This window comes from Scleropages formosus, chromosome 12, assembly GCF_900964775.1.
Source record: "Scleropages formosus chromosome 12, fSclFor1.1, whole genome shotgun sequence".
Lineage (NCBI taxonomy): Eukaryota > Metazoa > Chordata > Actinopteri > Osteoglossiformes > Osteoglossidae > Scleropages > Scleropages formosus.
In genome coordinates, this window is record NC_041817.1 from 29,403,755 (window position 1) to 29,430,670 (window position 26,916).

A 26,916-nucleotide genomic window follows, 5' to 3' on the forward strand; every position below is an offset into this window, starting at 1 on the left:
CTGGGTATTCCTCTGGAGGAGGGGGTGCTGTGGTCACATTGCTGTGATGACTTGAGAGTATTGGCACTACCCATGGCAGGAGCTGAGCAGTGCATCTGCTCGTGAGCTGGAGGCTCTATGCAAGGAGCTGGAGGAGGTGTGTCATCAGCGTTCAGCACTCCAGAAAGAGGTGGAGCTGCTAAGACGTCAGTGTGAGGAGCAGCAGACCTCCCAGGTTGGTACAAGGAGAGGGGCTGAGGATGGGGATTATCAGAGCAGTAGGGGGAGCTCTGGGTGTCATATCACCCCTTGTTTCACCAGACTGTACAAACTGGAAAAGTAAAAACTTTTGGTAACCATGGTTTTCTCATCATGGCTTTTGGAAATCCTGCAAGTTTGTGAGCTCTTTAGCCCTCTCCCAGCATGCTTTACTGCATTCCTCCCCATCGGATCATAACATGCTATCAGTGTAGTAAAATGCCGCAGTTTTACACCCTGTCAGCTGAGCAGGGAAACGGGAGGTTCTGCTCCCAGGATGATTCCCACCTGTCTGGTCCTCCTTGTGCTTCACAGGGGCACTGTGAGTCACAGCAGGAGCTGAGTGAAACATGTACACAGCTGCAGGAACGGGAGGCTGGACTCTTGCAGGTATGTGAATATGCACGCACACAACCTGAACTTCACATCTAAGTGCATCTCTCTCTCCAGCTGTTGTAGGTGAGTCTAAGGTGATAGGGCTGCAGGACATCAGTTGGTTTGATATTCTCCCTGAGGCAGTAATTTCCCCCCCGATGGGAAAGAACCCCACATAAAGCTCCTCCCTCTACAGTGTTGTGTGCTTGTATTGGCTCTTCACATGGCAGTTCGGTGGAGGTCTTTGGTCTGTGTTCTGCACTCATGTAAATGTGTTGTGGAGCTGGTCCTACGAACCTCTGCTGTCTCCGCTTCAGCTGCATGCAGAGATGTCCCAGCTGAAGGCAGAGCTGGAGGGCAAGCGATCTGAGATGGCAACGCTGGAGGGCCTGCTGCAGCGCCGGGAGCGGGAGAACCAAGAGGGCAGTAACTTGGTGGCCATGCTAAGGGCTGACCTGAGCTCAGCTGCTGAGGATAGGTGAGTGGGCAGTGAGTGACATCCCCCAGATCATCATGCTGCTTGTTGGGTTAACTCTGCTCCTGTCTCCCTGTGGCCTGCATTCAGGAAATGCCTGCAGGAGGGCCATGACAGGCTGCTCAGGGTGCTGGTTGAAGTTCTGAAGACTACCCTGGCTACTGAAGACCTCATCAACAGGCAGATTGGAGTATGTTTGGACAAGGGTCCAAGCGCAGATCTTCCTGCGAAGGGTAGGTGTTTCATCTGCCTGGTTGCTTTCTCCAGTCTTAGAAATTGTCTAGAACAATGTTTAAAGCTCAATGGCCCTCTTCCTAGCAGAAGAGTGTGAGGGTGGCGACTCTGCTCCAAACAGCAGCTTATGGTCCACCCTGACAGATGATGGCATGGAGATGTCCCACAGGCTGTCTGAGAGCCTGCTCCACGGGCTGGACCTGGAGCCTGAGGGTGAAGATGTGGTCCTGAGAGCTTGTGGGCGTTTACGCTCAGCCGTGGACAAGCTGCTAGATCTGCTGTCAGAGTCCACAAAGCAGGTGAGTGACAAACATGATCTCCAGTGACGAATCGCAAAATGCTGTCCAAGGTAACCCCACATGCTTCTCTTTGGCTGCAGCTCCAGGACACCCAGGGGTTCCAAGCAGTGTTGCAGGAGCAGTTCACTCAGGGCAGGAACGACACAGCGCAGCTGGTGCTGCAGCAGCAACGGCTCCTTGAACAACTTGATCTGGAGGCCAGTGTGAAGAGCCAGCTGGAGTTGGAGTTACACAAGGCGGAGGGTGCGTGTGCGTGTGCGTGTGCGTGCGTGCTCCAGTCCCTCCACAGTCCTCATGTAGGACTCCCTGTGTGTCTCATCATTCCCTAGGCCTCATGGAGGGCTATGTAGCAGAGAAAGCGGCTCTGGAGGAGGCTGTGCAGCAGAAGGAGAACCAGGAGCAGCGGCTCGTGGAGGAGCTTGAGGCTCTGCGGGTGAAGCTGCAGGAGCTCAGCGAGGAGCGTACCCTGTTGCTCCGCCAGAGAGACTCTGTCAGTGGGACCCTTGGGGACATTGAGAAAGGTGTGAAGTGACTGTACAAGTTGAAGGATGTGATGTACAGTGTGGTGTGGTCATGCAGGCCAATAGGAGGCTCATGTGGGCACTGGATGGTCTGCGTATGTCAAACTGCAGATGGAGATGTTTGGCAGCACATGCTGTCAAACTGGATGTCTCCTGCTTTTCCATAGCTCCCAGGTTCTGCTGTTACACATGTGTCCAGTATGCAGACTAATGACTTGGGTTTGTTTGACCGCCAGCACTGCTGGAGGAGGTTCAGCGGTTGGGCCAGGAGAAGCTGGATGTTCAACGGCAGGCAGAAAAGGATCACAGTGGCCTCGTGTCACGGCTCAAGCTGCTGGAGAGCGAACTAGAGCAGCAGGTGTGCAGAGGACCTGAGCTGGAGGAGCGGCACAGGACCCGGTGCGAAGACCTCCAGCAGCACATCCATGCTCTGGAGAAGCAGCTGAAGCACAACCGCCAGTTCATCGATGTGAGTCAATCACTCCCTTAAGCATGAACCTCTTACTCCCTGTTCCTTAGAGATTGCTTGAATGTGTCTTCCTTTGATCTGTGTTCAGGAGCAGGCAGTGGAGAGGGAGCATGAGCGAGATGAGTTCCAGCAGGAGATCAAGAAGCTGGAGGCCCAGCTGAGACAGCCAAACAAGGGCCACAGCACAGCAGAGAGTAACATGCAGAGGGTGAGTCAGCATGCAGAGCACATGACCAAATTGTGATTTTTGAAGAATTTACTTGGGACAACCTTCTCTTGTAGGCTGAGTGTAATCCCTGGAGATGAGCTCATAAGGTGCATTCAAATGAACTATTACCACTAATGTAAATGGTAGTGTAAATGTCTTACTAAGCCAGAAGATTGTCACATGCAAAACTCCTACTTTATTTCTTCAGCACAAGGAAAAAGTCATGTCTGGTTCACACTGATTATCCTTCTGTCAAAGTCCTTCACTTTTTGAGTGAATTTGATTAACATTTTAACATGGATTGAAATGTGCTGATTTTTCACTTGTTGCAGTAGTTAATGATGGAGTGACTAGTTTTCTTTTGGCTTGTTTACATAATGAAGTTGCTGTGTAACTTGCTCAGATATACTTAAGTTTTGTGAAGCAGTGTCTGACTTACCTGTTTACAGAGCTGACAAACACATGGTCTTTCACTGCTGATTCAATGCTCATTTTGCCTTTGTTTGCTCTCTGGCTCTCTTGTAGATTGATGACTTGGTCCAGCAGGTATGGTGACCACCACCTCTTTAGGTCCTCTAGAGTAGCTGCTGCTCTGCATGCTGTGCCCCGTTTAATCCCTTCTGATTCCATTAGGGTTCTTCCACGTGTCTTGCTAGTTGTGCCACTGCGCTTCTCCCTCACCATCAGCAGCTCATCTTTCCATATTTGTTGACTCTCAGCGCTTTGTCTCAGTGAATTCAGATGCAAAAGAAACATGCACTGCAGCTTTAGAGTGCACAGCTGACAAGTGACAAGACCTCTTGCCTTGCTTTCTGTGACTTTTGCTTAGTGCCTCAGTGCTGCTGTGCTAACGTAGACTAACTGGCATCCTGATCATCATTGCTCAGTTGCCTCAAAGTGCTGAGGAGTATACTCTGGCAGATTGATGTGATGAGAAATTTGGGTGGAAAGGCAGGTGCACATTTGAACATGTTCCCTGATGCAGAACATGGAACTTGCATTCCTGGATTTTATCAGCCTAGAGCAGTTCTACTCCAGTGCCTCTGCTCACCTTCTGTTCTCTTGTTTCTTAGTTGGGCAAAATGAAGCCCTGCTGGAACCCCTCAGCACTTTGCTCCCACAGCATACCCTTGGTATTTAAGGTGTGACTGATATGCACCCCCCCCCCCCCCACCCAGGTGGAGAGCCTGCAAGCAGCTATGAAGGAGAAGGTGGAGGACTACAACACTCTACTGCAGACCAAGGAGCAGTTTGAGCACAATGTGGCTGAACAGAATGAGGAGATCGACAGGATGGCCAGCCGCATCCAAGAGCTGGAGGAGGCTCTTCGGAGCAGCACCGAGACCAACCGGGCCCTGAGCCAGCTTGAGCAGGAGCTGCAGAAGGCTAGGAAGGTGGAGCAGGACCTGCTACGGGTGAGCTTGGCTTGCCACTTAAGTGGGATCTCTAAGAGGGTTGAGGAATGTGCTTTTAGAGTCCAACTTGTCATGTTGCCACTATGGTAAAGTCTCTTAACTAATGCGGTGTAAAATTGTGTTGCTGTAGCAGTCAGCATTAAATATTTGAAAATACTTGCATCTGAATCAGTTCAAATGAGGGCAGTGGATATACAGCAGAAGATGTCCTCATCTTCCATTCTTTGTGCTGTCCACAGGACCGGGAGGCTCTCCAGCAGCAACAGTACTCAAACCGCATGCATATCTCAGCCCTGCAGTCAAAGCTGGATGAAACGCGGCACAGAGTCCCAGACAGCAGCTCGAACCCAGCTCTGCGGGAGCAGCTCACATCCTTGAAGCAGGATCTACTTGACAAGGAGAAGCAGGTCTGCGTGCGTGCGTGCACTATGGTGTAAGCTGTAGTGTCTGTGTATGGCTGTGGAATCTGGCTGAAGAGGCTGTATGGTGGGGAATGCCTTTTAAATCTGCAAGGTGACTCCTCTGGGTACTGTGGCAACCTCCTGACATGCCCACTGTACCCATTTTGCCCTTCTCCCAGGTGGAGGTTCTTTTGGAACAGCTGGAGGAGGTCCAGAGAAACCTGGGTATGAAAGAGGAAAAGGCCCTTCAGCTGAACTTGCAACTGGATGAGCTCACCAGGCAGAACGCCACTTGTGTCACACAGATGCAGAATGAGATTGGTTCCCTTAAGGTAGGACCTGGGTGCCACACACATCACAGCCTTTCTGGACCTTTGGTTCATACTCTGCTCATTCATGCTGAGTGTTTGGAATGTCTGAGTTTCTGGTTCCTGTGCATGTAACTGTGACAGCATTCAGTCTGAACCTAGAAGTAAACTGCTTGTGTCCATCTCCAGGAGCAGCTGAGCTCTCTGCAAAAGTTCCAGGATGTGGCAAGAAAAGAGGTCACAGCAGCTTGCTCCCTGCAGCTTCCTTTTGCTCTTATAGAAGAAAAGAACCTGGAAATTGACCATCTGAACCAACAGATCCTCCAGCTACAACAGGAACTGAGTGTGTCAAAGGATTGCAAGGTGTGTCATGGAGATGTACAGATAAAGCCACATGGGAGGGGGGGGGTATGACACTTTAAAGGAATTACTGTTTATGGCTCCTGCTGCTTGTTCTGATTTTGGTGTTACTTCAAGATCCATCAATCCAAATCTGCTGGGTATACTTGGTCCTCAATGCTGGGCATGTTGTCTGCCTTCTGTCCTCCCCACGTGCTCTTCCAGGTGGAGCAGCAGAAGCAGGCAGAGGTAGAACATCTGCGCTCCCAAGTAGAGCTCCTGCGGCAGACCCATGAGGAGGAGACCGAGCAGCTGCATGAGGTCATTGACAAGTTGCAGGAGGAGCTGGTGAGACTCGGGCCTGATCGCATGGAGGTGAGCGACCCAGTGGAGCAGAGCTCCCCACCATCTGGCCGTTGGCCCCCTGCCAGCCGTGAGGACAGCCTGGGTCGGGAGCTGCAGAGGCGCTTGGATCTAGCCCATAGCGAGAGGGATGCTCTCCAGCAGCTTCTCCGTAACCAGGAGGACAGCTTCCGCAGCCAGCGGGAGGAGATGGAGCAGAGCCTGGAGGACCAGCAGCAGCACCTCAACCGCATGCAAGAGGAGGCTGCCAACTTGACCGCTCAGTTGTCTCAGGAACAGAGGCAGGCTGAGCAGCTGAGTACTCGACTGCAGGAGCTGGAGGCTGAGCGAGATGAGGCTTTAGCGGTGAGTGGGAGGGCTGAGGAGCAGCTCAGGAGTGAGTTTGCTGCTGTTGAGGCAATTGTGGCACAGCTGAGAGACTCACAGGCTCAGATTGGACAGTTAGAGACTCTCAAAGAGTCTCTATCTGGTGAGACACACATTCTGAGGCAGAGCAAGGCATGTCTCCAGGAGGAAGTGGAGAGACTGAAACGGGAAGTGGCTTCAAACAGTGCCCATATCCAACAGCTGAACCAGCAGCTGGAGGACCAAGAAGCTGAGTGTGTGGAGGCCCACAAAGAGGTCCTGGTGAGTCATGGTTGAAGCTGAAAAAGGTGTGTGTGTGTGTGTGTGTGTGTGTGTGTGTGTGTGTTACACTAGGCTGTTTCTTGTGATGAATTTAGCATTTAACTGATCAAACATCCCAACGTAGAGCACTTTGCCACCTTACTGCAGATCGTGTCATGGTAAGAGACCTGACCCTAAGTTACATATAGTGTTTTACTGTAGTCAGCACAGTGCGTGGCTTGTTTCTTTGAACATGTGGAAGCAGAATGAAAAGAGGAACCAACCATTTAACTCCTGTACATGCCAGTATTCTCCAGAGTGTTGCTGTAAGGCCCGTTTCTCCTAGCTATTGAGGCTGAGTTCTATACCCCAGTACTACCTGTGTTTTTCAGAAGTGTGCTGACGAGACCCTGGCCAAGGCTGAAGAAGTCCTGCAGGAGAAGGAGCAGCAGCTGGCTCAGCTCATTGCAGAGCATAGTGCCCTGAGAGCAGAACTAGCTTCTGTGAAGGAGGGGCTCAGCTCAAGCACTGAAAGGGCAGAAAAGCTGGTTGAGGAAGGCCAGGTATGGTGCCACGGCTCTCTTGCGCCTTCAGCTGCATTTGTGTTTGTGGTCTGAACACTTAACTCTGTTCCCCATTGCTTCTCTACACAGACAAAGGACCAGGCTCTTGCTGAGCTGGAGGTTGTCAACCAGCACTTGAAGCTGGAGCTCTGCAGGTTGCAAGAGGACCTGGCTCTGCAGGAGGAGGAGCTGTGTAGCCAGCACCAGGAGCTGGAGCAGCTGCGTGAGCAACACGGCCTGCAGGTGCAGCAAGACACGCAACCTTTACGCCTTTCCCTGTCCCAAGAAGCCTTTGGGGGTTCGCCCGAACACCTGCGTCACCTGGATATTAGCATGGACCAGATGGCACACCTTTCTGAACTCAGTGCCCTCCACTGCACGAGCTTGGAGCTGCACACTAAGGACAGGTCCCTGCTGCCTGAAATCCTGCCCTCTAGCATGGACCTGCCCAGTGTTTGCTCACCAGGCTCTGACCCCAGCTCCACCCTAGCCTCTGACCACCTTGCAGTAAACGGCTCTTCAGGTGCTGGCAAGGTTTGTGTGTATGTTTTTCCTTCTGCTGTCATGAACTTTTTGAATTCTCTATGTACATCTCTTTGGAGAGAAGACTGCTAAACTCATTCATGTCATTGTGTGTAGTTATGCAGCTGCTCTCATGATGTAAATGTAATTTTATTATACAGTAAATCTTGATGTAGCTGCTTGTATGATGTAAATTGGCTTATATGGTGGAATGTAACAGATTAGCTGTTCTAGAATCACATGTCTATCAGTCTTTCTGTTGATGTAAAGAACTCGTATTTTTCTGAGATGTACATCGCTTCGGAGAAAAGAGTCTACTAAATGAATAAATATGTGTGTCTGTATATACTTGTTACAGGCCCAGCTGTGTGGCTGGTTAGCAGGTCTACAATGGTTTCCTCCTTCTTGACAGCCTCTAAAAATGATGCAATATTGCAGGTCAAGGAGCTTGAAAACATGGATCTGATGCCACCCTCCTCCCTGACATGCTCCACCACTTCACCCTCCCCCCATGACTGGGCCAGTGATGGCTATGGCAGCAGTGAGTCTCAGGCTCCCTCTACTGTGACACCTGTGCTGTCTTGTTTGGCAGACTGTAAATTCAAATCCTGGTGGGTAGGGTTACTGTTGTAGGTGTTGAGGTCACCCTGCACATGGTCCTCCCTGACCTGGGTGTCTTCTTTCAGATGTGAGCTTGGAGCTGGGTGCCCAGCTGCAGGTTGAGTTGGATGCCGCCGAGCGCCTGGATGCCCACTTCCTGGATTACCTGAGGCAACGTGGCATGGCTCCAGCCGACAGCATGGATAGCGTAGCTGTGAACGAGGAGCTGCTGTCTCCTGAGCTCCAGGTACACTGTTCTCCTATCTGTGTGGAAGGAGGTCCACTTTGACATGCTTGTCACAAGTCATGTGTCTTCTCTCCAGAGCTTGCTGAAGAAGCTGTATCATGAGGCTTGCCATATCCTGGCCCTCTCCCAGCCCCTTACAGCTAGTACAGCCCCCCCTAGCTGGCAGAGAGAGAAGCGTGCCCTGCAGGAAGCGGTCGTCTCTCTTAGGGAACTGCTATGCAAGGTGGCCAACCACAAGCCCCAGGTACTTGGCCTCTTAGCAGTCTGTTCACATGTGCTTTGTTCAGTTCTCAGCATTATCTGTGCAGTGTATTCATGGGAGTGTTGCATCTCTGGAGGTGGACAACAAGGAGGTGGACTGGAGTGCGAACCTGCTGCAGTCTCTGCATCGTCTGTTTGCCAGTGAACGTGACTGGCTGCGCTCAGAGCTGCAATCTGTTGTCAGGAGCCATCCGACCCTTGACCCTGAATCCTTCATGAAGCAGCTGGCTGACCTTCTGAAGCAGCAGGTGTGTCTCTGCAGTCTTCTAACACCATCTCAAGTGAGCACTCATTCAGCATTTCCTTAATTGTTAGGCATTAACTTGTGGGCCCCTGTATCCACAATGCCCCAGGAAGGCCATCAGAGGCAATCTCTAGAGCAGCTGTTGTCTGCGGAGCGTCGCTGCCTTCTGGCTCAGCTGCAGGACCTGCAGGGACAAATGCGCATCTCCAGCCTGAAGAGCCAGGAGCAGTTGCAGCAACTGCGAGTATGTATGACCACAACTCAAGAGGAAAGTAGCCAGCACCAACACCAGCTGCGCAGACAAGGTAAGCTTGTAGACAGTGAAAACGCAGCATAGTCTGCTGCAGGAGGTGTGAGGAACCTAAGAATATTTACGTGTGTGTGTGTGTGTGTGTGTGTGTGTGTGTGACAGTGGAGCTGCTGGAGTTCCAGCTGCAGCAGGAGCAGACACTCATGCAGGACCTGCGCAGTTCACTGGCTGTAGAGCAGGACACCGTGGCTCTGCTCAAGAAGGAGCTTGAGGAGAGCAGCCTACAGCTGAGTGCAGCGGGCAGGAGCCAGCAGGAGTTGCACAATGAGATCTGTGGACTGAGGTACCAGCTGAGTCAATGCACAATTGGCACCATAGTAATACTTCTGTAGTCTTTATATACCTTCTGAAGTTTTTTAAAAAAAAAAAAAAAAAAAACTTTTTGCTTCCTTAACCACAGTTGTTAACAGGATTGATCTGTTGGCCATGTGGCCTGCTGGTCTCCAAGAGGAGCAGAGCAGTTCTGAACTGTGGTCCAAAACACACATCTGTGTGCATATATCCTCAGGCTTTGAATTTAGCTCTGGGAGGATTGAGCTTGTCATAAAACGCATATTCCTCTTGACAGGAGTCCTGTACAATGAAAAAATCCTAGAGCAGCTTATGGAAACCCCCCCCTCCATTCAATGGTTTTGAGGTAGTCTATAGTAAGTGTGGCTGCCAGTACTACAGTATTTTTACATGATAGAATCGCTGGCCTTTGCTCTGACAGTTTGTTCCCAGTAGAGCACAGGTGCTGTGGAACTTTGATGCTCCCTTGTACGCTGGTACAACAGTTCAGTGAAGGAAACGGCCATTAAAAAGGGGAGACAAAAATTAATAAAAAAAAAAAAAAAAAGCCAGTTGTATTGCAGTCTTTCAGTTGTTTTCGGAGAGAAAAGGTCAGTCTGGGGGCAGCACAGTTACTGTGTTGCTTTTAGTCTGTCTGCAGGCTGGTATAAGGACACACAGCTGGATAAAAACAGTAAATGTGGTAAAACTGCATTTGAGTCTTCAAAACAAGGTAAAATGTTATTTCGGTGCTTCCGTGTTTCCACTCGTGAGTTCTTGCAGCGCTGTTTAACTCAAGCACCACACTCCTCAGATGGCTGCTATAATAGTGCTCCCCCTCCCAAGTTAAAACGGTTTAAAGTGAGTAAAGGGCTTGGTGTTTAAAACAGAGCTGCACAGCTGCTGCAGAAAAGGAGCCTTTTTGATATCAGCTACAATTTTTAGAGCTTTTTTGGAAAACGGGAGCACTCAGTATTGGAGCACTTCAGAATGAGAAACACAATTTAAAGCACAACATAAATCAAGAACTCCACAGCTCTGCAAATAGTGATTAATAATGAATGAAACTATAACACTGACAGGCCAGAAATAAACACCAACTTTTTTGTATTGTTTCTCTGTCATGCATAAAAATACTATTTGATAAGTTTTACATTGGTTTGGCAGATGCTTTCTCCAAAGCAATAAACAGCTCAATTCCTAGTGTAACTTTTTTTTTTTTTTTTTTTTTTGTCCAGGAACCACTTGCCTGTTATATGAAATGAACTGAGGTTTTGACTTTGTGGTCTAATTAGCTCCCTCTATTACACGGCGCTGCTAATTTTCAACCCTTTTGACGTTGTAGAATGGTTTCCAAACACAATTCTCCGTCCTACTTGTCTCCTCCTGATGGATAGCATCAACTCAGATCACACCATGTCATCACATTTGCATTTCCTGTTTGTTAGAGCTAGTATATGTAGCTATTTGTCTGTTTAAAAATGGTGGTAATGGACACACTGACTGCTTCAACAATAATGTGTCTGTTTGAAAACTACTTCATCTTGTGAAATGCTTGTAGGGTCAACTGGTAGTGTAGTGGTTACTGAGTTGTATATCACTTTGAATTAACCATGTTATTTGAGGGATGGGTGTTAAATATTGTTAATTGAGGACTTGCTGTCATTTAATACATGTTATGAGGAACAGATGGAAGGGTGACGGGAGGGTAAGATCTCCATCGCACTGGCATCAGACATCTTCCTCCCACAGGGTGCGGCTGGAGAGTGAGGAGACAGAGTGCCTGGCCCGGGATCAGGAGATGAGGCAGGAGAAGGAAAAACTACATGAGCTGCAGCAGGAAGTAGACCATAAGCAGGCTCAGGTGCGAGAGCTCCAGGAGGAGGTGCAGCGTTACCGGCTCCAACAGGAGGAGCAGCAGCACAGCCACAAGGTCTGAGGGTGCACTTTAACCTGTTTTTAGAGCTACTCCATGTTCAGTTGTTTAGCAGGGGACAATCACAAGCTTGTCTCCCCTCCCCAGGTGCTGCAACAGTTTCTAGAGCAGGAGCATGTGGCAAACAGCAACCTGAGGAGGGAGCTGCAGATAGAGCAGTCCCGCTGCGAAGCGCTTATTGTGCAAGAGAGGCAGCGAACGAATGAGGTGACACAGCAGCTGGAGGAGGCTCAGTCCAGCTGTGACCATCTGAGACAAACTCTCGTCAAGGAGAAGCAGGAGCTCGAGATGAAACTGCAGGAGGCGCTCTCCCACTCTGCCCAGCTGATGGATGCTCTCGTCAAGGAGAAGCAGGAGCTCGAGATGAAACTGCAGGAGGCGCTGTCCCACTCTGCCCAGCTGACGGATGCTCTCGTCAAGGAGAAGCAGGAGCTCATGAAGAGGCTGGATGAAGCTCGGCGCCAGAACAAGACAGCTCTCCATGACCGGAGAGTCATCCAGGAGCTCCGCAACCAGCTGGAACAGGAGCATCTTCAGCGGGAGAAGGTGGTTGCGATGCTCAGTCACCAGCAGCAGGAGATGCTACACAGCAAGCAGAAAGTGGAGCAAGAGCTTCATTCGGTACAGGAGCAGCTGCGCTCCATGCAGGAGAAAAATGCTCAGGAGAAGCTCAGGGAGACCTGCACATGGCAGGAGAAACTGGTATGTTCAAATAGGCTGCTCGGTGTGGAGTTGGGGGCAGGTAGTACAAATTCTGAGTAGGTCATATGGTCTTTGTTCCTCACAATGGTGCAACTGCTCTCTTGCTGCCATAGCTGGAGTTGGACCAGCAGCATCAGCAGGATCTGCAGCACATTCATCAGCTGCAGCAGTCCCTGGCAGACCTGCAGCAGTCACGGCCACAAGGGGAGCCCTCTGTCCTGCACAACCAGCACCAGCTAACAATTGCCCAGCTGCAGCTGGCCATAGCTCGCATGAAGGACATCCTGCACAGAGCCAGTTCTGCTGGAGAATTCGTAAGGTGGTGCTACCTTCTACTCGGTTCCTTCAGCTTGAGCTGCTCATGTTTTGTTGCTCTAACACTGGTGCTCTGCCTCTAGGGGGAGCATTGGGCTAGTCCAAATGGAGGAGGATCTTCGGCTGCTGTTGCACATACTCTGTGACCTGGAGCAGGACCTGAAGGTGCTCAGTCAGGTGAGTGACAGCTTTAGCTGCACTGTGTTTGCACCTTGTGCACCAGGCCCTCACTCACTGGCCATATGGTATCCGCAGGCCTCCCCTTCCTCAGCTGCACTCGAGCGGCTCGCTGGAGAGAATGCAGAGCTGCGCAGCCGCATCGCTGCCCTTAGCCAGGACAAGGCCACCCTGCAGCACTCGCTCTCCTGTCTGCGAAGGGATCTACAGACGCAGCCTGTTGGAGAGAAGGTAGTCACACGGTGCTTGAGCAGCCCCCCGTGTGCGCAAGAGGCTCCCTGTGACACCGTCTTTGTATCTGCCCCCTTGCCTTCAGGAGGCTGATGCCATGCTCCTGGGAGAGAGACTCTCGTGGCAGAAGGAGCGTGCTGCCCTGCAGGCTGCTCTGCGCAAAGCTGAGGCTCAGCTCTCCCAGGCAACTGCTGAGGTGGAGAACCGCCCACTAGCAGACAATTCCAGTAGCAAGGTGAGCCCTGACAGCTCCCCCCTGCAGGCTGCCTGTACTGTGTATTACCGGGGTCAGAGTTGCTATTCTTCCTCCTGCAGCATCACTCCTCCGGCTTTCTGCAGGTGCAGAGGTTGTACAAGCGCTACCTGCGAGCGGAGAGCTTCCGCAAAGCACTTGTCTACCAGAAGAAGTACCTGTTGCTGCTGCTTGGTGGCTTCCAGGACTGTGAGACAGCCACTCTCTCTCTCATCGCTCGCATGGGGGTGCACCCCTCCCCTGCTGACCTGCAGGCTGCTGTCCCTCGCTCGCGCCCCATTAACCGCTTCCGGGCTGCAGTTCGTGTGGTCATTGCAGTGTCTCGGTAAGTGCACCACCCAAGGTTTCCATGAACTCCTCTCTGGGGAGCGTGGTGGTAATTGCTGTACTCTTTCTGCCCACAGGTTGCAGTTCCTGGTCAGAAAGTGGCAAAAGGCAGCCAGGAAAGGCACCATGGTGACAGCTGGACCGAGCAGCCAGGGCTTCAGTGCCAGGGAAAGCTACGGGCACACACGTGAGTGCTGTCAACACTACTTGAAAAGTATGTATGTATGCATGCGTGTGTGTGCATGCTAAGGCTAAGTGATTCTTTTTCATAGGTTCCAGCTCACAGTGTGAGGTTTTAAGACAACAGCATCCAGGTGCACTGTTCAACTCTCCTGCCCAGGGGGTTGTCTCTCCACTGGTCCCACCCATGAAGTCATCACTTAGTCTGCAGAGCAGGTGAGCAGACCCACCTGGACACATGGAGACCCACAAACTGAGTAGTCCAGCTGTCAGTCAACTGTGTGTGTGTGTGTTCATTCTGGCCTGCAGGCTGTACCCCAGTATGTTCCTCTACACGCCTGAACGACCCCACCCTGCATCCCAGGACCCTGAGCACTCCTTGAGCGAGTACATCCACCATCTGGAGGCTGTTCAGCAGCGACTTGGCACCGCCCAGAAAGGTGTGGGACACAGCTGGGTGGCAGACACAGGGTTTTAGGGTAATGTGCACCCCTGCTGTGTAGGTTGATAGGGCTCTCACCACCGGGGGGGTTCCCTTTTGAGCTACCCATAATTCTCTGGCTCCGGGCCACCAACCAGCAGAACCACAGAAGGCGGGTCTTTGGTTGCTCACGGATGGTGATGCTGAGTTCAGCAGAGACTCCGGTCGCCTGGTCTGCCTGTGTCTAATTACCGGAGTTGGGGGCAGCTAACAGAGCGCCTCCTACAGTGACAGAGTGTGTTAACTGTTCATTTCCGCCGCAGCGCGCAGCAGTCATGTAGAACCCCCTGAGAGTGGGGCGTGCAGTCATGTGATGCATGCCACAGATATGCTGAGATATGACCAGAAGTGGCTGCTCGGAAATAGAACACGGCTGTACTTGAGCCGCTTGTCACCTCTGTACAGGTGTGTCCCAGGTGAGTGGGAGGCTGTGTTGACCCGGTCTCCGGTCAGTCACCAAGTCAAACCGCGTGACGTGGCGAAGGGGCTCAGCCGTCCTCAGTGTGACCGCGGTCTATCTGTGTTCCAGGGTCCCCCACTGCCGTTGCGTTCCTGGCGCCGGTCCGGAAGACGGACTTTTAGCAGCCGTTTGGCCCCAACAGCTCGCCGCCCATCTGTTTTATAGCTTGTACACTTTCTAAATTTTTTTTTTTTTTTTTCCCCTCTCTATATGAGACATTTCTCGTGCTGATTCCTTTAGTCAGCAGAAAGCTGTAATGTCACTGTCACATGAATGTATTTGTGCATCTGTTTTCCATACAGTTTTTGTACTTTTTTTCCTGATGATCTGTAAGTACTTTTACTGTTACTGTGTAAAATTGTTTGTACTTGCCACTCAAATGAAACCAGTCACTGAAATGCACAATAGTAGAAACAGGTCTAATTTTTTTAAAATGTTTGAATTTCAATAAATATTTTATTGTTCCAGCATCAGGATGAAATATTAATTTTGTTGCACAAAGAAACCTGATGTGTCAGGCACTGCAGGTGTGCAGGTTTGTTCTCTTCAAACAAGTTCTCTATTTACAGATGTTTTCACTGTCCTTTCCATAGTCACACAATGCCACCTAGGGGAGAAATGGGGTGGGGGGGAGAAATGCACTTTGAAACCAGGTTGAAAGTTGATAATGTGTGAAAAGTGATTGCTCCTGATTAAGGGATTAGAATTGGCTGTTGGTCTGATGTGAGCCATGCTGTTCATTATTATAATCAAACATGTTAAGCTTGACTAGCTTTAGACGTCAGGCTGGCAGAGATTCCAATGATGAATGGTGCCACACTCAGCTTTTCTCCAGAGGTTTTCAGGAATGTTCTAAGGTCCATCCATCTGTCAATCTTAAGACATTTTCCTGAAATATTTATCATGCCTTTCCTAAAGCTTCTCAGTAAGGGCATTGACGTGAGCTGTATTTCCCCTCCAGTCCATTACATTTAATTTAGACACTTTGGACCAAAGTGATGTACATCATGGCAAAAAATACAATTTGTACATTACACTGAGAAAGACATGGCTGCAGACATGACTCTTAAACCTAGCTTGTTACCTTCCACTTGATGCACCGATGTTCATTGCTTGAGTAGGTGCATAAAACACAGCATAGGTGAATCCTGATAACCTATACTTTTCTTAAGATACACAATCCCATATAATACAGGAGTAGCGGCTGTATAAAGGCTTATCTGTGGTTGCTCATGAGTTTTCAGACCCTTCTGGAATGTAGACAGTTTCAGCAGTTCTGAGTGAGAGGGGAAGGTCGTTCCACCACAACGGAGCCAGAACCGAGACCCTCCGAGCTTTACCTTTTGCGTGCAGGACCACCAAGTGAGCAGCAGTAGATGAGCGAAGCGGTCTGGTGGGGGTGTAGCGGTTTATCAAGACCTGTAAATATCTGGGAGCTGTTCTATTGATGCATTTGTAGACAATAAGCAGGGTTTTGAATTTGATCCAGGCAGCTATAGGAAGCCATTGCAGAGAAATGAGTAGAGGAGATACGTGGGAACGCTTCGGCAAGTCAAACGCAACTTGTACCGTGGTATTCTGTATCAGCTGTAGAGGTTTGATGGCAGTAGCAGGAAGGCCACACAGGAGAGAGTTGCAGTATCCAGACGGGACGTCACCACGGCCTGGACAAGTAGTTGGGCAGAGTTAGTTGTGAGATGAGGACCGATCCTGCGGATGTTATGCAGGAAGTATCTGCAGGTCCGGGTTGTGACTTCGATGTGCTGAGAGAAGAACGGACTTGTAGCCGAGGAGGTAGGAAAACGAGTGAGTTGTCCGCTTTGATCGAGAGATCGTGACAGGAGGACAGTCCAGCTGGGAGGTGTAGGATCTCTGTTTCGGAGAGGTTGAGTCGGAGGTGGCGATCGGACATCCATGCAGAGATGTCTGACAGGCAGGCAGCAATGTGTGCGGAAATGTTTGAAGCACCAGTTGGAAAAGAGAAGAGCTCAGTATCATTAGCATAGCCGTGGTATTTGAATCCATGGGAGGCTATGACCGGACCGAGGGAGGAGGTGTAGATCGAGAAGTGATGTAGTCACTTAGTAGCTAGCACTGAAGGGCACTGGACTAATTTGGCTGGTTTCCACAGCTGAAGAATGATGACGTTGGTGTCAATCACTGCTTTCACATGAATTACTCCATCAGTGTAGGTTTTATTACAATAACTCCTTGTGCCAATCTGCTCTTACTGGTCACATTCATCAATTACCAGATGAGTGTGGACAAAGGCTGTGTGTCCAGCGCTATTGTGGACCACTGTGCCGAGTGACCGCTGAAGGACGACACGCTGGAAAGGCGCTGCTCACCACAGTTGTATAGGAGGTTTATCTTGTGGAGGTCTGTGGCGCTGGGTCCATCCCGCTGGCCAATCGGGGTGCGCGGATCTGGTTTCGGCACGATGGTTGGATCCCCATCCTCCGAGAAGGCGTACCTGCAGAAGCACAGCACCTGGTCACTGGTGCTGAAGCCGCAGATCAACCGGCAGCTCAGCTTGGAGTGCAGCACGTCCAAATCGTCTCCGCTTCAGTGCTGTTCTTACCTTCCGTAGTGCATGATGGAGCCGTAGTCGTAGGGAGTCTTCAGGTTGTTCGTCTCGTACTTCTTGAAGTTGTGCTCTTGGCCTGTTGGTGGAGGGAGGGCCTCGGTGACAAGGTGTTGGGTTCATCTGTTGGCCCGTAGCCCCCACCGCAGTCTAACCCACCTTCCACAATGTTCTCCCACTTGATGGTGACGTAGCGGTTGCGGTCGGAGCGAGACTGCTCGTGCACAAAGCCCAGCGCGTGCATGAGCTCGTGGGACACCACCCCAGACCACATGCAGCCCGGAGACTGCAGGGAGAGCGTCTGGGCCCCACCCGTCCTGCCCAGGTACGACCAGCATCTGAGGGAACAGGGTTCGACCAGGAGACGTGGACCTGGCTGGCATTTGAGGTTGGCTCATCGATGCAACTCACCCAGAGTGGGGCTGGATGTCCAGGAAGTCGTCTTCGTGGGTCCGGGGCACGAATTTCACACACGTTCTGCTGGAGATGTCCAGTATTCCCAACTCAATGGTGATTCTGTCCATGTCAACTGCAGTGCCAAACAGGGGGCTTAGTGAGCAAACGGGTCCCCCGGCACAGCAGCTCACTTTCTGACGAGGCCCTCTTTTGAGGGCCAGCGCAACTGGAGGCTTCTTCCACGTAACAAGCGTACAATTTTCCCAAAAATTTGCTCTTAATGTGAATTGTCATAAAACTGAATTGCCATCAGTTTACAGGGGAACTCAAGGTGTACCTGAGACACACAAGATGAACCCCCCCCCAGACCATGAGTCCTGCCTTTTAATCGTTATTTTTAAGTGTTACTCTGGACTAACTGCAGCATATCGGAGCCGTGGCGACCAGGACCCCACTCTTCTGCTGTACTGGCCTGTAGGCTGAACCCTCTGTTCAGTGATTCATAACACATTGCACTAAAGAAGCACCAAGATGACACTTTGTAAGAACGTGTACGTATTTTTGTCACTCTGCTTTGGGGTTTACTAGCAGGACCGAAAAGTCGCAGGACGCGAGAGATGCCTGCGTGTGACACACGGCTACGAGACGTGGGGGTTGGGGGGGGGGTCTCATCTGTTTACAGGTTGAACTGAAACGTGGGCCCGGTTCATGGTTTGCGTCATACTAAACTGAACTGGTGGAAAACGGTGATGGGACTAGAAGCGCTGCAGGAGTGTTAGTGCTGATATTCTTTTGACCATATTTGTAGCTGGACAAAATTTACATTTATTCACTTAGCAGATGCTTTTCTCCAAAGCGACTTACAATGGATACTATGTAGTATTACTAGCCCACCCACCTTATTCACTGCAGTAACTTACACTAGCTAGATACGCTACTTACACTGGGTCACTCATCCATACATCGTGGCGGCGGGGGGGGGGGCTTACCGTACTCGGGCGACAGCCTGTATGGCACATACACAAAGCCGTCCACCGCCTTGGGCCACAGGCAGCTGTTCCCTGGGCATGCGATGGCGCTGCGGGGTCCTGTGCCGGGAAGCTGGGCAATGTCTCCCTCTCTGAGAGGTAAGCGGGCGTGGCCGCCCCGCCCTGGCAAGAAGGGAGAGATGATGGCGCTGGTACCGTGGTTCTGTGATTTTTATGCATTTCTGGCACACGTGGTAAAGTGCTTTGACTAAAACATCGCTGCCGACGTCCGGCCATAATTGATACCCGCTTGTCGGGGTCATGATGAACGAGAGCCTATCCCGACAGCCTAGGCTTCGAGAGCAGTTGGCGTGTACCCCCTGGACAGGACGCTAGTCCATCACAGATGTCTCACACAGACACACAGGGCAACAGAGAGTCACTAGTACATCTGCCCCACATGTCTTTGGACCATGCAAGGAAACCAGAGCACCTACAGGAAACGCACGTGCACGAGGAGAACATGCAAACACCACACAGGCCGAGCTGCACTTGAACCCACAGCCCATGAGCTGTGAGATACCCCTGCCACCTACTGTTCCACCAGGGGCTCAAGCAGCAGAACAGTAAAACTAACTTTGCTGTGTAAGAAAGTTCCTCTTACAGCTGTTGGTTTCCAGGATTTTATCCATTGCGGTGACGTCACGGAGACCCAGCAGCTGCTCTGCGGGAGAGACGAGGAAATGCGTAACTTCCCAGCGTCACGTCGACTGTAATTTCGCATGTTATTACAGACACGGTGGTGTGACCGGGTGTCCCGGGGCCTTTCTGGACTTTCAGAATGAGACGACCCGACCCGACCCGACCCGGCCCGCGTCCACATTCAGCGACTATCAGTAAAGCTTCCATAAAGACTGTCGGTCGCTTTAAAAATGTACCTGCAAATTGCCTCTTGATTCCGGCTTGTCCCCCGTCCACGGCAGGCGAGTTCTAAAGACACAAGGGGCACAACCTCAAGCGAGGAGCTTCGTTAAATTTCGCAGCCGCAACGACTTCGCTCCGGACAAACCTGCACAGGGGAGGCGCAGCTCCGCACCGCCATAGACAGCAGGCCGAGGATGAGCGCGGGGTCCATGGCGGAGCTCCGCTCGGGCGTGTCTCCGCTCCTCCGCTCGGACCTTTTATAGGCGAACCCTGGCTTTGGCGATGGGGCGCCGGTCCCGTGCGGAGCCCACCCTACACGTGTCGCACGTCAGCGCTGACGCCGCGGGGCCGCACCCTGTACTTGGCGGGAGCCGAGCTCAGCATTTCAGGACGGTTTGAGAGGCGCCTCCCCTGCGGGGGGCCCATGGGGGGGGGGGAGCACCTGACGCAGCACTTGCCGTCGCTCATCCGCTCGGCTTCGGGCGTCACGGCGCAAGGACGTCCGTCCGCCCTCGTCCTTCGAGAAGCCCGGGTTCGAATCGCGCGTTTACTTCGGGAGCGGCTGGACGGTTCTGGGTTCCAAGCCCTCGTCCTGCTGCGGTACCCCGGTATTCAGTCGAAAGGACTCCGCCGCGTAAACGGGCGCGAGCGTCTCGGCGAAGAGCGTCGGGGGTAGGGGCGACCAGACCCGCTGACCCCTGGACTTCGCAAACCGCCCACGCGACGCGGGAAACGAGGCCGAGCCGTCGCGGGCGGTGCTTTGCCGTGTTTTCACGCTTTCGAGCGCCGCGCGTGACCAAGGAAGCGGGGCTTCGCTGCGTCCGTGTCTCGGGTCACTTCCCTCGTGCCCTTTGCCCCCTGCGCTCAGCTGCGTGTCTCTCAAAGTGTCCGGCAGGTGTCCGGCGAGCGAGCGAGTGGCTGTGCGCTGACATTGACTATAATATTGACAAGCCTGCCTGCTGCTGGGCCCGGGGCCCGGGCCCCGGGGCCTCGCGCTCCTCCTCCATTCTCCGGCCGCGTAACGAACGAGCTCTTCCGTTTCCCGAAACGCACCTGACAGGAGAGTTCACCACGGAGCCGGACGCGGCCGACAGGAAGTTGCGTCATCACGCAGTGACCGTGACGTCATACCGGAAGCCGGTGATTCGGCGCCGCCGGTGCGTGAATTTGCTCGCGCTGCGCTCCCGAAGAATGTTTTTTGCGCTCGAGCTCCTTCGAGTCCTTGTGTCTCGTGCGCGCTGCGGAGACCGACATGGACTCGGGTTTTAAGGACAACGAGGAGGAGCTCCAGGTTCGCACTTTGCTCCGCCGAACAAGGACTCGTTCGTTGCACTTTGCTTTGTTTGTAGTTGCGTGAAAGTAAAAAAAAATTTAATAACGGTCGCAGTTCGTTCGTTCGTTCGAGAAGCTGCGCGCGCCTCTGTGTTTTCCACCGATCCGATGACGATGTTTCCTCTCACACTCCAAAGAAATGCTGTTCAGGTTCCCCTACAGTGTGTGACTGTGAGTGACCTACTGTAAAGTAGTGTAAGTCACCGTGGTGAATAAGCCTAAGGTGTGTGGGCTCATAACATATGACGGAGTTCATCAGAAGTCGCTTCAGAGAAAAGTGTCTGATAAACATAAATGTTAAAAAAAAGAGAAAAAGATAGAAAACAAGGTGCACCTTGGAGCTCTCTATGCTATGGTTTATTTAAAATGTTTCTGTAAATCCACAAAACCTTTTTTCTGCGATGGGACTGGAACTGCAATGTTATACATTACACTACGTCTATTTGTAGAAAAGTTGTATGGCTGATTTTTTTTTTTTTTTTTTTCCCCCCACATTCTTGATGAAAATTTGTCATAATGAATCAGAAAATCACATCAGGGTTTTTGTAGCAGCGACAGTTGAAGCGGTGAACGAAAACGAACTGAAATTGCGCCGCTGCGGTTCATCGGAAGTCGCTCCGGAAAAAAATAAACGTAAACTTGTGTCTCTCGCTCACGTCCTTCGCGCCGATGTGTCTGCAGGAGATAAAGGAGCTGAGAGATACCGTCTCCGACACCCGGCTGCAGGCGGACGCTGCGAGGCGGCGGAGGGAAGCGGCCGAGAAGGACGTGCAGCGCAGGTGACTCCCGCGCCTCGGTTTCCCCCACACCCCCACCCCCCACCGCGGCTCCGCCGATCTCTTTCTGTCCCGTCGCCAGCGTCTCCGCACGGGACCGACCGATGCCGCCCCGGAGACTCGACCCCAAAGAGGCGTCCGCGCTCAGGCTGCTGGACGCCGAGAAGCAGCGCGTGACTCTTCTGACCCAGCAGCTGCAGGAGCACGAGGCCCGCGCGTGTCGGTAAGTTACGCTCGGGGCCGAGGAAGGTTCCGGAAGCCGTGCGCCTGCGGTACGAGAGTTGCCGCAGGTTCGAGACGGACGTTCCGCACAAAGCGCCTCCGCGGCTTGAAAGGGGCTGTGTCGTCGGGCCGTCGCCATGGAGATCTTCACTTAGGTCGTCTTCTGCTTTCATCATTACATCAAGTGCGCCGTGCAACTCGTGTGCAGGTCTCGAGGGCTCCGAGAGGACACGCTGAGGGACGCGCGGCACAAGGAGGCCCTTCTAGGAGAGGACGCGGACAGGATGAACGTGCTTTGTGCACAGCTGCGTCGCTCCCTGGCGGAGGCGCGGTCTCGCCGTCTGGCAGGTGGGCCGCGGTCGCGCTGAGGCGGGGGTTCGGGTGGACGTGTGCGCATCCGCAGCGCTTTGCTGCAGTTCTGACGCGGGATCCTCGTGTTCTTCCTCATGGACGCTTGCGCTTCTTTCTGTCTCTCCTGGCTCCTCGAAGGAGAACTTTCTCTAAATCCAGAGGTTTCCCTCACTGCTCGTTCAGGTTGGGAAGTCGGCTGGAGTAAAGTACGTTCTGCTCTCCTCCTTCCAGCTGACAAGGACCTTGAGCAGCTGCGCAGTCGCACCCGGGTGTCGGCATGCAGAGAGTCAGGGCAGCGGAAGCAGGAGCAGATGTTGGACGAGTTTGTGAGCAGACTGGATGTCGCCGCGGCGCTCGGCCCCCCGGGCAGGAAAGCTGGCAAGTGAGGGAGCTGCGGAGCTGGAGCAGGGACCAGGTGCAGGAGGACATGCGGCAGGTCTCCGTCCACATGTCTCGCTCACAAAGCATGCTGGCGTCACTCTTGTCTCGTCCATTTGATATGCCCCGCGAGCCTCCCGGGCCATTTAATCGATTACTGTTGCTTGAGCTACTCTAATCACTCACTCTTTTGTGTCCTCAAACATTTATTGGACGCTTACAGGTTGCCAAAAATAAAGACACTCGTCTTTTGCCTGTCAGTAACCGGTCTACTTGTGGTCTTCCATGTGTCCAACGTCTCTTGTGTCCCTGTTGGCAAACGGGCCACTTGCCTTACACACCGGACCCTGGAGCTGTGGCGAAATGAGTGTGCCCTGCGTTTGGCCTTAGAGCTGCTATGCGGCACTAAAGAGGAGCCGGACACTCGAGGAGCGTGGGAGCGCCTTCATTCCACTGATGTCCAGCACTGTGCTCGTAGGAGACAGGTGGTGTTTTCACAGTGGACAGGAGGTTGGTGCAGCACAACAAAAGGGAGAAGCAACGAGAAACGTTTGCAGGCCACGCACTGTCACAGTATGTACATTGAATGTAGCGCACGTATGTCTCTGTGTATGTATGTAACTGATGGCATTACCCTCCTAGGTCATGCTTTCCCTTGTGTGTGAAAACTGTACAACGATCTCATCGGACTGATCAGGGCCACGAAGGAGCAGAGCCAGTGCGAACTCTTACAACAGGCACCGGTCGGACAGTGCAAGATTTAGCACTGGGTGGCATCCCTCAGCAACCAGTGAAGCGTGAGCTGGATGAATCACCAGCACTTGAAGAGACTGTGAAGGCCAAAAGGCAGCTGAAACGTGGTAAGGCCGCAGGAGTCGACGGCATCCCACCTGAGGTTTGGCAGGATGGCGGCTCAGCGCTGCAGGAACAGGGAGGAGGAACAGGGAGAACTCCCCCAAGATCTACAAGACGCAGTCATCACCCTGTACAAGAACAAAGGGGAGAAATAAGACTGTTTGAATTATAGTGGAATAACTTCTCTCCATTGCTGGCAAAATCCTTGCAAGAATACTGCTCAACAGGCTGGTATCAGCAGAGCCACTGTGGATTCAGATCCTACCGCAGCACAACTGACCTGGTGTTTGTGCTCAAGGTCCAAGAGAAGTGCCAGGAGCAAAAGAAAGGACTGTACGTCACCTTTGTCGACCTGACCCAAGCGTTTGACACCGTGAGCAGGAAAGGGCTCTGGTCAATCCTGGTAGAGCTATGTTGTCCACCGAAGTTCCTGAGCATGATCATGCAGCTCCACGAGGGTCAGCTCAGCCAGGTCGGACATAGAAACGACATCTCACGGCCTTTCCCAATCGCAAATGGCGTTATAAAAAAAGTTGCGTCCTTGTGCCCATTCTGCTCATCCTATTCTTCAGTATGATGCTCCTGCAGGCCGTCCAAGACCTCAATGACGACAACGGCATTTACATTCGCTTCCGCGCTGATGGCAGCCTGTTCAACCTGAGGCGACTGTAGGCCAACACCAAGACCAGGGAACGGCTGATCCGGTAGCTTTCGTTTGCTGATGACGCTTCCCTTGTTGCTCATACTGAATCAGCGTTGCAGAGGCTGCCCAGCTCTCCGGACTGGAGGTTAGCCTCAAAAATGCAGGAGTCCTCCATCGACCTGCACCCAGAGAAGAGTATAAGCCCCAGCATCTTCATCGGGCAGACAGAGCTAAAAACAGCCAAACAGCTCTGCTACCTGGGGTGCGTGATATCCTCTGATGCAAAAATGGACAAAGAGGTGGACAAGAGACCGACCAAAGCCAACGGACAGTGCTGTTGGGAGACACTCCAGATGGATCTGGAAGAACAACGACCTGAAAGCAGACATGAAAGTCAGGGTGTACAAAGCCATCGTTCTGACCACCCTGTTGTATGGGGCTGAGTTTTGGGTCACCTACCGTCGCCACCTACGACTTCTCGAGTGCTTTCATCAATGCTGTCGCTGCGTCGTTCTCAAAATCCATTGAATGGATCATGTCACCAACATCGAAATCCTTCAAAGAGCGGAGTGTACTAGCATAGAGGCCATGCTCCTCAAGATACAACTGTGCTAGGCAGGGCATGTTTCCAGCATGGATGACCATCGCCTGCCCGAGATTTTACTCTATGGCAAATTGCCCACAGGTTATCGCGACCAAAGGGCACCACGGAAATGATACAAGTCATGCCGAGATACAGGCTGCACAAGGCCTCTGTAGCGCCCCCTGCTGGAGCAACTGCTGTGTGTGCAGGCACAGTACTCCCCTATAACTAATACCGCAGACTGTTAACTCATCTGCAAAGTTTCCCCGACGGAGCTTGCAGAACACTAGTCACATGACTATCAGTCACCAGGATGTGTCGAAACACTGGTTACTGGATGCTTGTAGCACCGGTTATATCGACACAGGGACCGAACCCAGAAAACACCCATTAGCAGTAACTGTTTGATCGACTTAGGCTCCTGGTCACTGCAACCCTATCCGGAGTAGGACCACTGAGGCGCACGGTGCGTCAGCTGTTTCTCATCATGGTTCCATGTGGCTGCTTAACGCCCTCCCTGTGCTGTTTGGTCAAAGGGGACGACGAAACAGCAACTTTCACATCAGTCGGAGCTTGGCCCTCAGGTGGACCGCATTCAGTATGGTTAAGGTGCCGTTCGGGTTGCCTTGCAATACGTAACAATTAATTGTGTTTCAAAGAAACAACCGTTTTGTTTACCAGTTACCAGAGCTGTGGGGGAGGGGAATTCTGACAGGAAATGCCTTGTTGAGTGGTTTGGATTTTCTTGTGCGAACGACTGTCTGTTGAGAGAGACACGGTCCACTGTGAGAGTCAGAGAACACTCGGAGCTGGAGGGATGGTCACCATGGTAGCCCTTCTGCTCATTCACCTGTCTTTAGCTTTCGCCCACGAGGCTCGCCGACTGCCCTCTCCGTCTCCCTGCACGTGCAGCACTGCTGAGATTTTCTGTAGCCGTTGTGGCGGTGAGACCATTCCTACGGTCTCCAGATTACGGTCCTCAGCGCAAGTCCTCAACTTGGCTTCTACCTTCGTCTCTGATTTCAGGCCCCAATACAGGCTGAAGACATTGCACCTTCACTCAAAGTTGATGGGAAACGTGTGGGGGGTCCTTCTCTGCACCAAGGCACCTAGGTTGCCTGTACTTGAGGAAGAACGGCTTGACCGCGCCGGACGCTCTCGCTGGACTTGCGCAGCTGCTCCTTCTCGACTGCCGTGGAAACCGGATCGCGAAGAGAGCAGATGCCGTGTTTGGAGAGCTGCGCCTGGGTGGCAGGCATCGACCGCGCTGCCCGGTCGCCTGATCTCCTCGCTCCGCTTGCTGCACATCCTGCGTCGGGAGGACAACCGCATTGCAACCATCTCCCCTGAGGCGTTCCCAGGACATGCTCCTCTGGGGGAGCTGCACCTCTCCAAGCTGGACACCTGTGTCCCATGTGCTCAGTAAGGGAGCCAGTGCTCGGTGTCAGCCACAGGGCGGCACTGCACTTGCTACCGCTGCCCGGTGACCATCTACACAGGGTTTCCCAAGGTGTCGGGGGGCGCTCTGGAGCAGCCTGCGCTCAGGCCCCACCGTCAGGCGTCCTGGAGAATCCGCAGCGGTGCTGCAGGCAAGTGGGGGCAGAGTCTGGGCCTCGCTCAGCGGATCTGAACCCGACTCGTTTCCCCAGGAGCAGAGGGAAACCGCTGGACCAAGAGAGCAGAGCTGTCAAGCACCCGGACGGGGAGAGCGGCAGCACCGGAACCAGCGGCTCCTGCGCGCCACGGGCACGAGAAGAAAGGTTCCCTGCAGGTGAGGACCGTTGTGCCTGAAGCAGGAAACTTACGAACCCTGTGGTCCGTATGACCGGCAGCATTAAAAAACGTCACGCGGTTACCGTTGCGGCAGAGCCCGGTCAGGAGGCGTCAGTGGTCACCGTACTGCCGACACTACGCGAGGCCCCAGCAGGGGGTGACGCTTGTTCCTTCAACCAGCGTTCCATCTACAACATCACTGCTGGACCCGTGACCGCAACCTCGGCGCAGGTGCAGTGGAGCGTGGTCAAGAGCAACCGGCAGGAAGTCTACTTCCGGGTCATGTACGACCAGTTCGACACGAAGGTCAGGTTCGCGCGGTTCGTCAATGTCCGGAACGGTCGGCTCTGTGAGCTGCGTGACCTCAGGCTCTCCACGGCCTACTTTGTGTGTGTGGAGAGCGTGGTCGATGAGAAGGTGTGTCCCGTGGCATCGTCACCAAGGAGCAGGTGCCGCATGCACCCGACCCACAGACGGTCACCCTGTACATTAGCGTGGCGAATGCGGTCGTGCTCCTCGCCATTCTCGTGTGCGTCGTCTGTGCGCTTGCAGCGCTCCGCTGGAGGAGACAACCAGTAGACTCCGTCAGCCTCACGTTCACACGGAGCAGCAGAGCGTCATGCGCTGCCTGTGTTGGTGGGGCGGTGGGCGGGACCGGGTCCGACCGCCACTCGGTGGTTCATGTGAGCGGCTCTCAAACGGGAACGTACCAAGCAAATGACATTGATGCCATTGACCTGCCACCTTGTCTGCGAGACAGCGGGGACCACAGTCATGACGCAGGCAGTGTCACGGTGACTGT

General features: G+C 52.7%; 2 protein-coding genes across 8 annotated transcripts in view; one reads left to right on the forward strand and one right to left on the reverse strand.

Annotated features, from left to right (window-relative positions):
* pcnt (pericentrin) overlaps positions 1-14,542 on the forward strand; it is a 30,259-nt gene extending 15,717 nt beyond the window's left edge. Inside the window, exons 21-55 of one of the 3 annotated variants that reach the window (XM_018744404.2) lie at positions 80-214; positions 553-627; positions 930-1,090; positions 1,178-1,320; positions 1,406-1,620; positions 1,701-1,863; positions 1,950-2,141; positions 2,378-2,610; positions 2,699-2,818; positions 3,344-3,364; positions 3,997-4,233; positions 4,473-4,640; positions 4,814-4,966; positions 5,132-5,305; positions 5,507-6,271; positions 6,643-6,813; positions 6,904-7,347; positions 7,774-7,876; positions 8,022-8,182; positions 8,259-8,426; positions 8,521-8,691; positions 8,797-8,992; positions 9,100-9,280; positions 11,020-11,200; positions 11,291-11,905; positions 12,019-12,224; positions 12,304-12,397; positions 12,476-12,628; positions 12,714-12,863; positions 12,968-13,206; positions 13,286-13,395; positions 13,481-13,604; positions 13,698-13,828; positions 14,133-14,285; positions 14,399-14,542. In XM_018744404.2, the coding sequence (XP_018599920.2) occupies positions 80-214; positions 553-627; positions 930-1,090; positions 1,178-1,320; positions 1,406-1,620; positions 1,701-1,863; positions 1,950-2,141; positions 2,378-2,610; positions 2,699-2,818; positions 3,344-3,364; positions 3,997-4,233; positions 4,473-4,640; positions 4,814-4,966; positions 5,132-5,305; positions 5,507-6,271; positions 6,643-6,813; positions 6,904-7,347; positions 7,774-7,876; positions 8,022-8,182; positions 8,259-8,426; positions 8,521-8,691; positions 8,797-8,992; positions 9,100-9,280; positions 11,020-11,200; positions 11,291-11,905; positions 12,019-12,224; positions 12,304-12,397; positions 12,476-12,628; positions 12,714-12,863; positions 12,968-13,206; positions 13,286-13,395; positions 13,481-13,604; positions 13,698-13,828; positions 14,133-14,285; positions 14,399-14,451 (6,759 nt within the window). In that variant the 3' untranslated portion in view covers positions 14,452-14,542. Of the gene's footprint in view, positions 1-79; positions 215-552; positions 628-929; positions 1,091-1,177; positions 1,321-1,405; positions 1,621-1,700; positions 1,864-1,949; positions 2,142-2,377; positions 2,611-2,698; positions 2,819-3,343; positions 3,365-3,996; positions 4,234-4,472; positions 4,641-4,813; positions 4,967-5,131; positions 5,306-5,506; positions 6,272-6,642; positions 6,814-6,903; positions 7,348-7,773; positions 7,877-8,021; positions 8,183-8,258; positions 8,427-8,520; positions 8,692-8,796; positions 8,993-9,099; positions 9,281-11,019; positions 11,201-11,290; positions 11,906-12,018; positions 12,225-12,303; positions 12,398-12,475; positions 12,629-12,713; positions 12,864-12,967; positions 13,207-13,285; positions 13,396-13,480; positions 13,605-13,697; positions 13,829-14,132 lie in introns of all 3 variants that reach the window. The other 2 variants (XM_018744371.2, XM_018744387.2) reach the window with 2 other exon arrangements.
* Positions 14,543-14,845: 303 nt separating this feature from the next.
* LOC108929718 (high choriolytic enzyme 1-like) lies at positions 14,846-20,294 on the reverse strand. 5 transcript variants are annotated; one of them, XM_018744451.2, is made up of 9 exons: positions 19,347-20,292; positions 19,216-19,267; positions 18,915-19,001; positions 18,299-18,460; positions 17,325-17,442; positions 17,073-17,251; positions 16,911-16,992; positions 16,678-16,802; positions 14,846-14,936 (listed from the first exon to the last, which is right to left on the reverse strand). In XM_018744451.2, the coding sequence occupies exons 1-9, from the start codon at positions 19,410-19,412 to the stop codon at positions 14,923-14,925; spliced, it is 885 nt and encodes a 294-aa protein (XP_018599967.1). In that variant the 5' UTR covers positions 19,413-20,292; the 3' UTR covers positions 14,846-14,922. The 5 variants fall into 5 exon arrangements, with proteins under 5 accessions (XP_018599967.1, XP_018599948.1, XP_018599957.1 ...); XM_018744432.2 differs by lacking the exon at positions 14,846-14,936 and having other exon boundaries at positions 15,953-16,802; positions 19,347-20,294; XM_018744441.2 differs by lacking the exon at positions 14,846-14,936 and having other exon boundaries at positions 15,953-16,802; positions 18,942-19,001; positions 19,347-20,291.
* Positions 20,295-26,916: the final 6,622 nt, after the last annotated feature.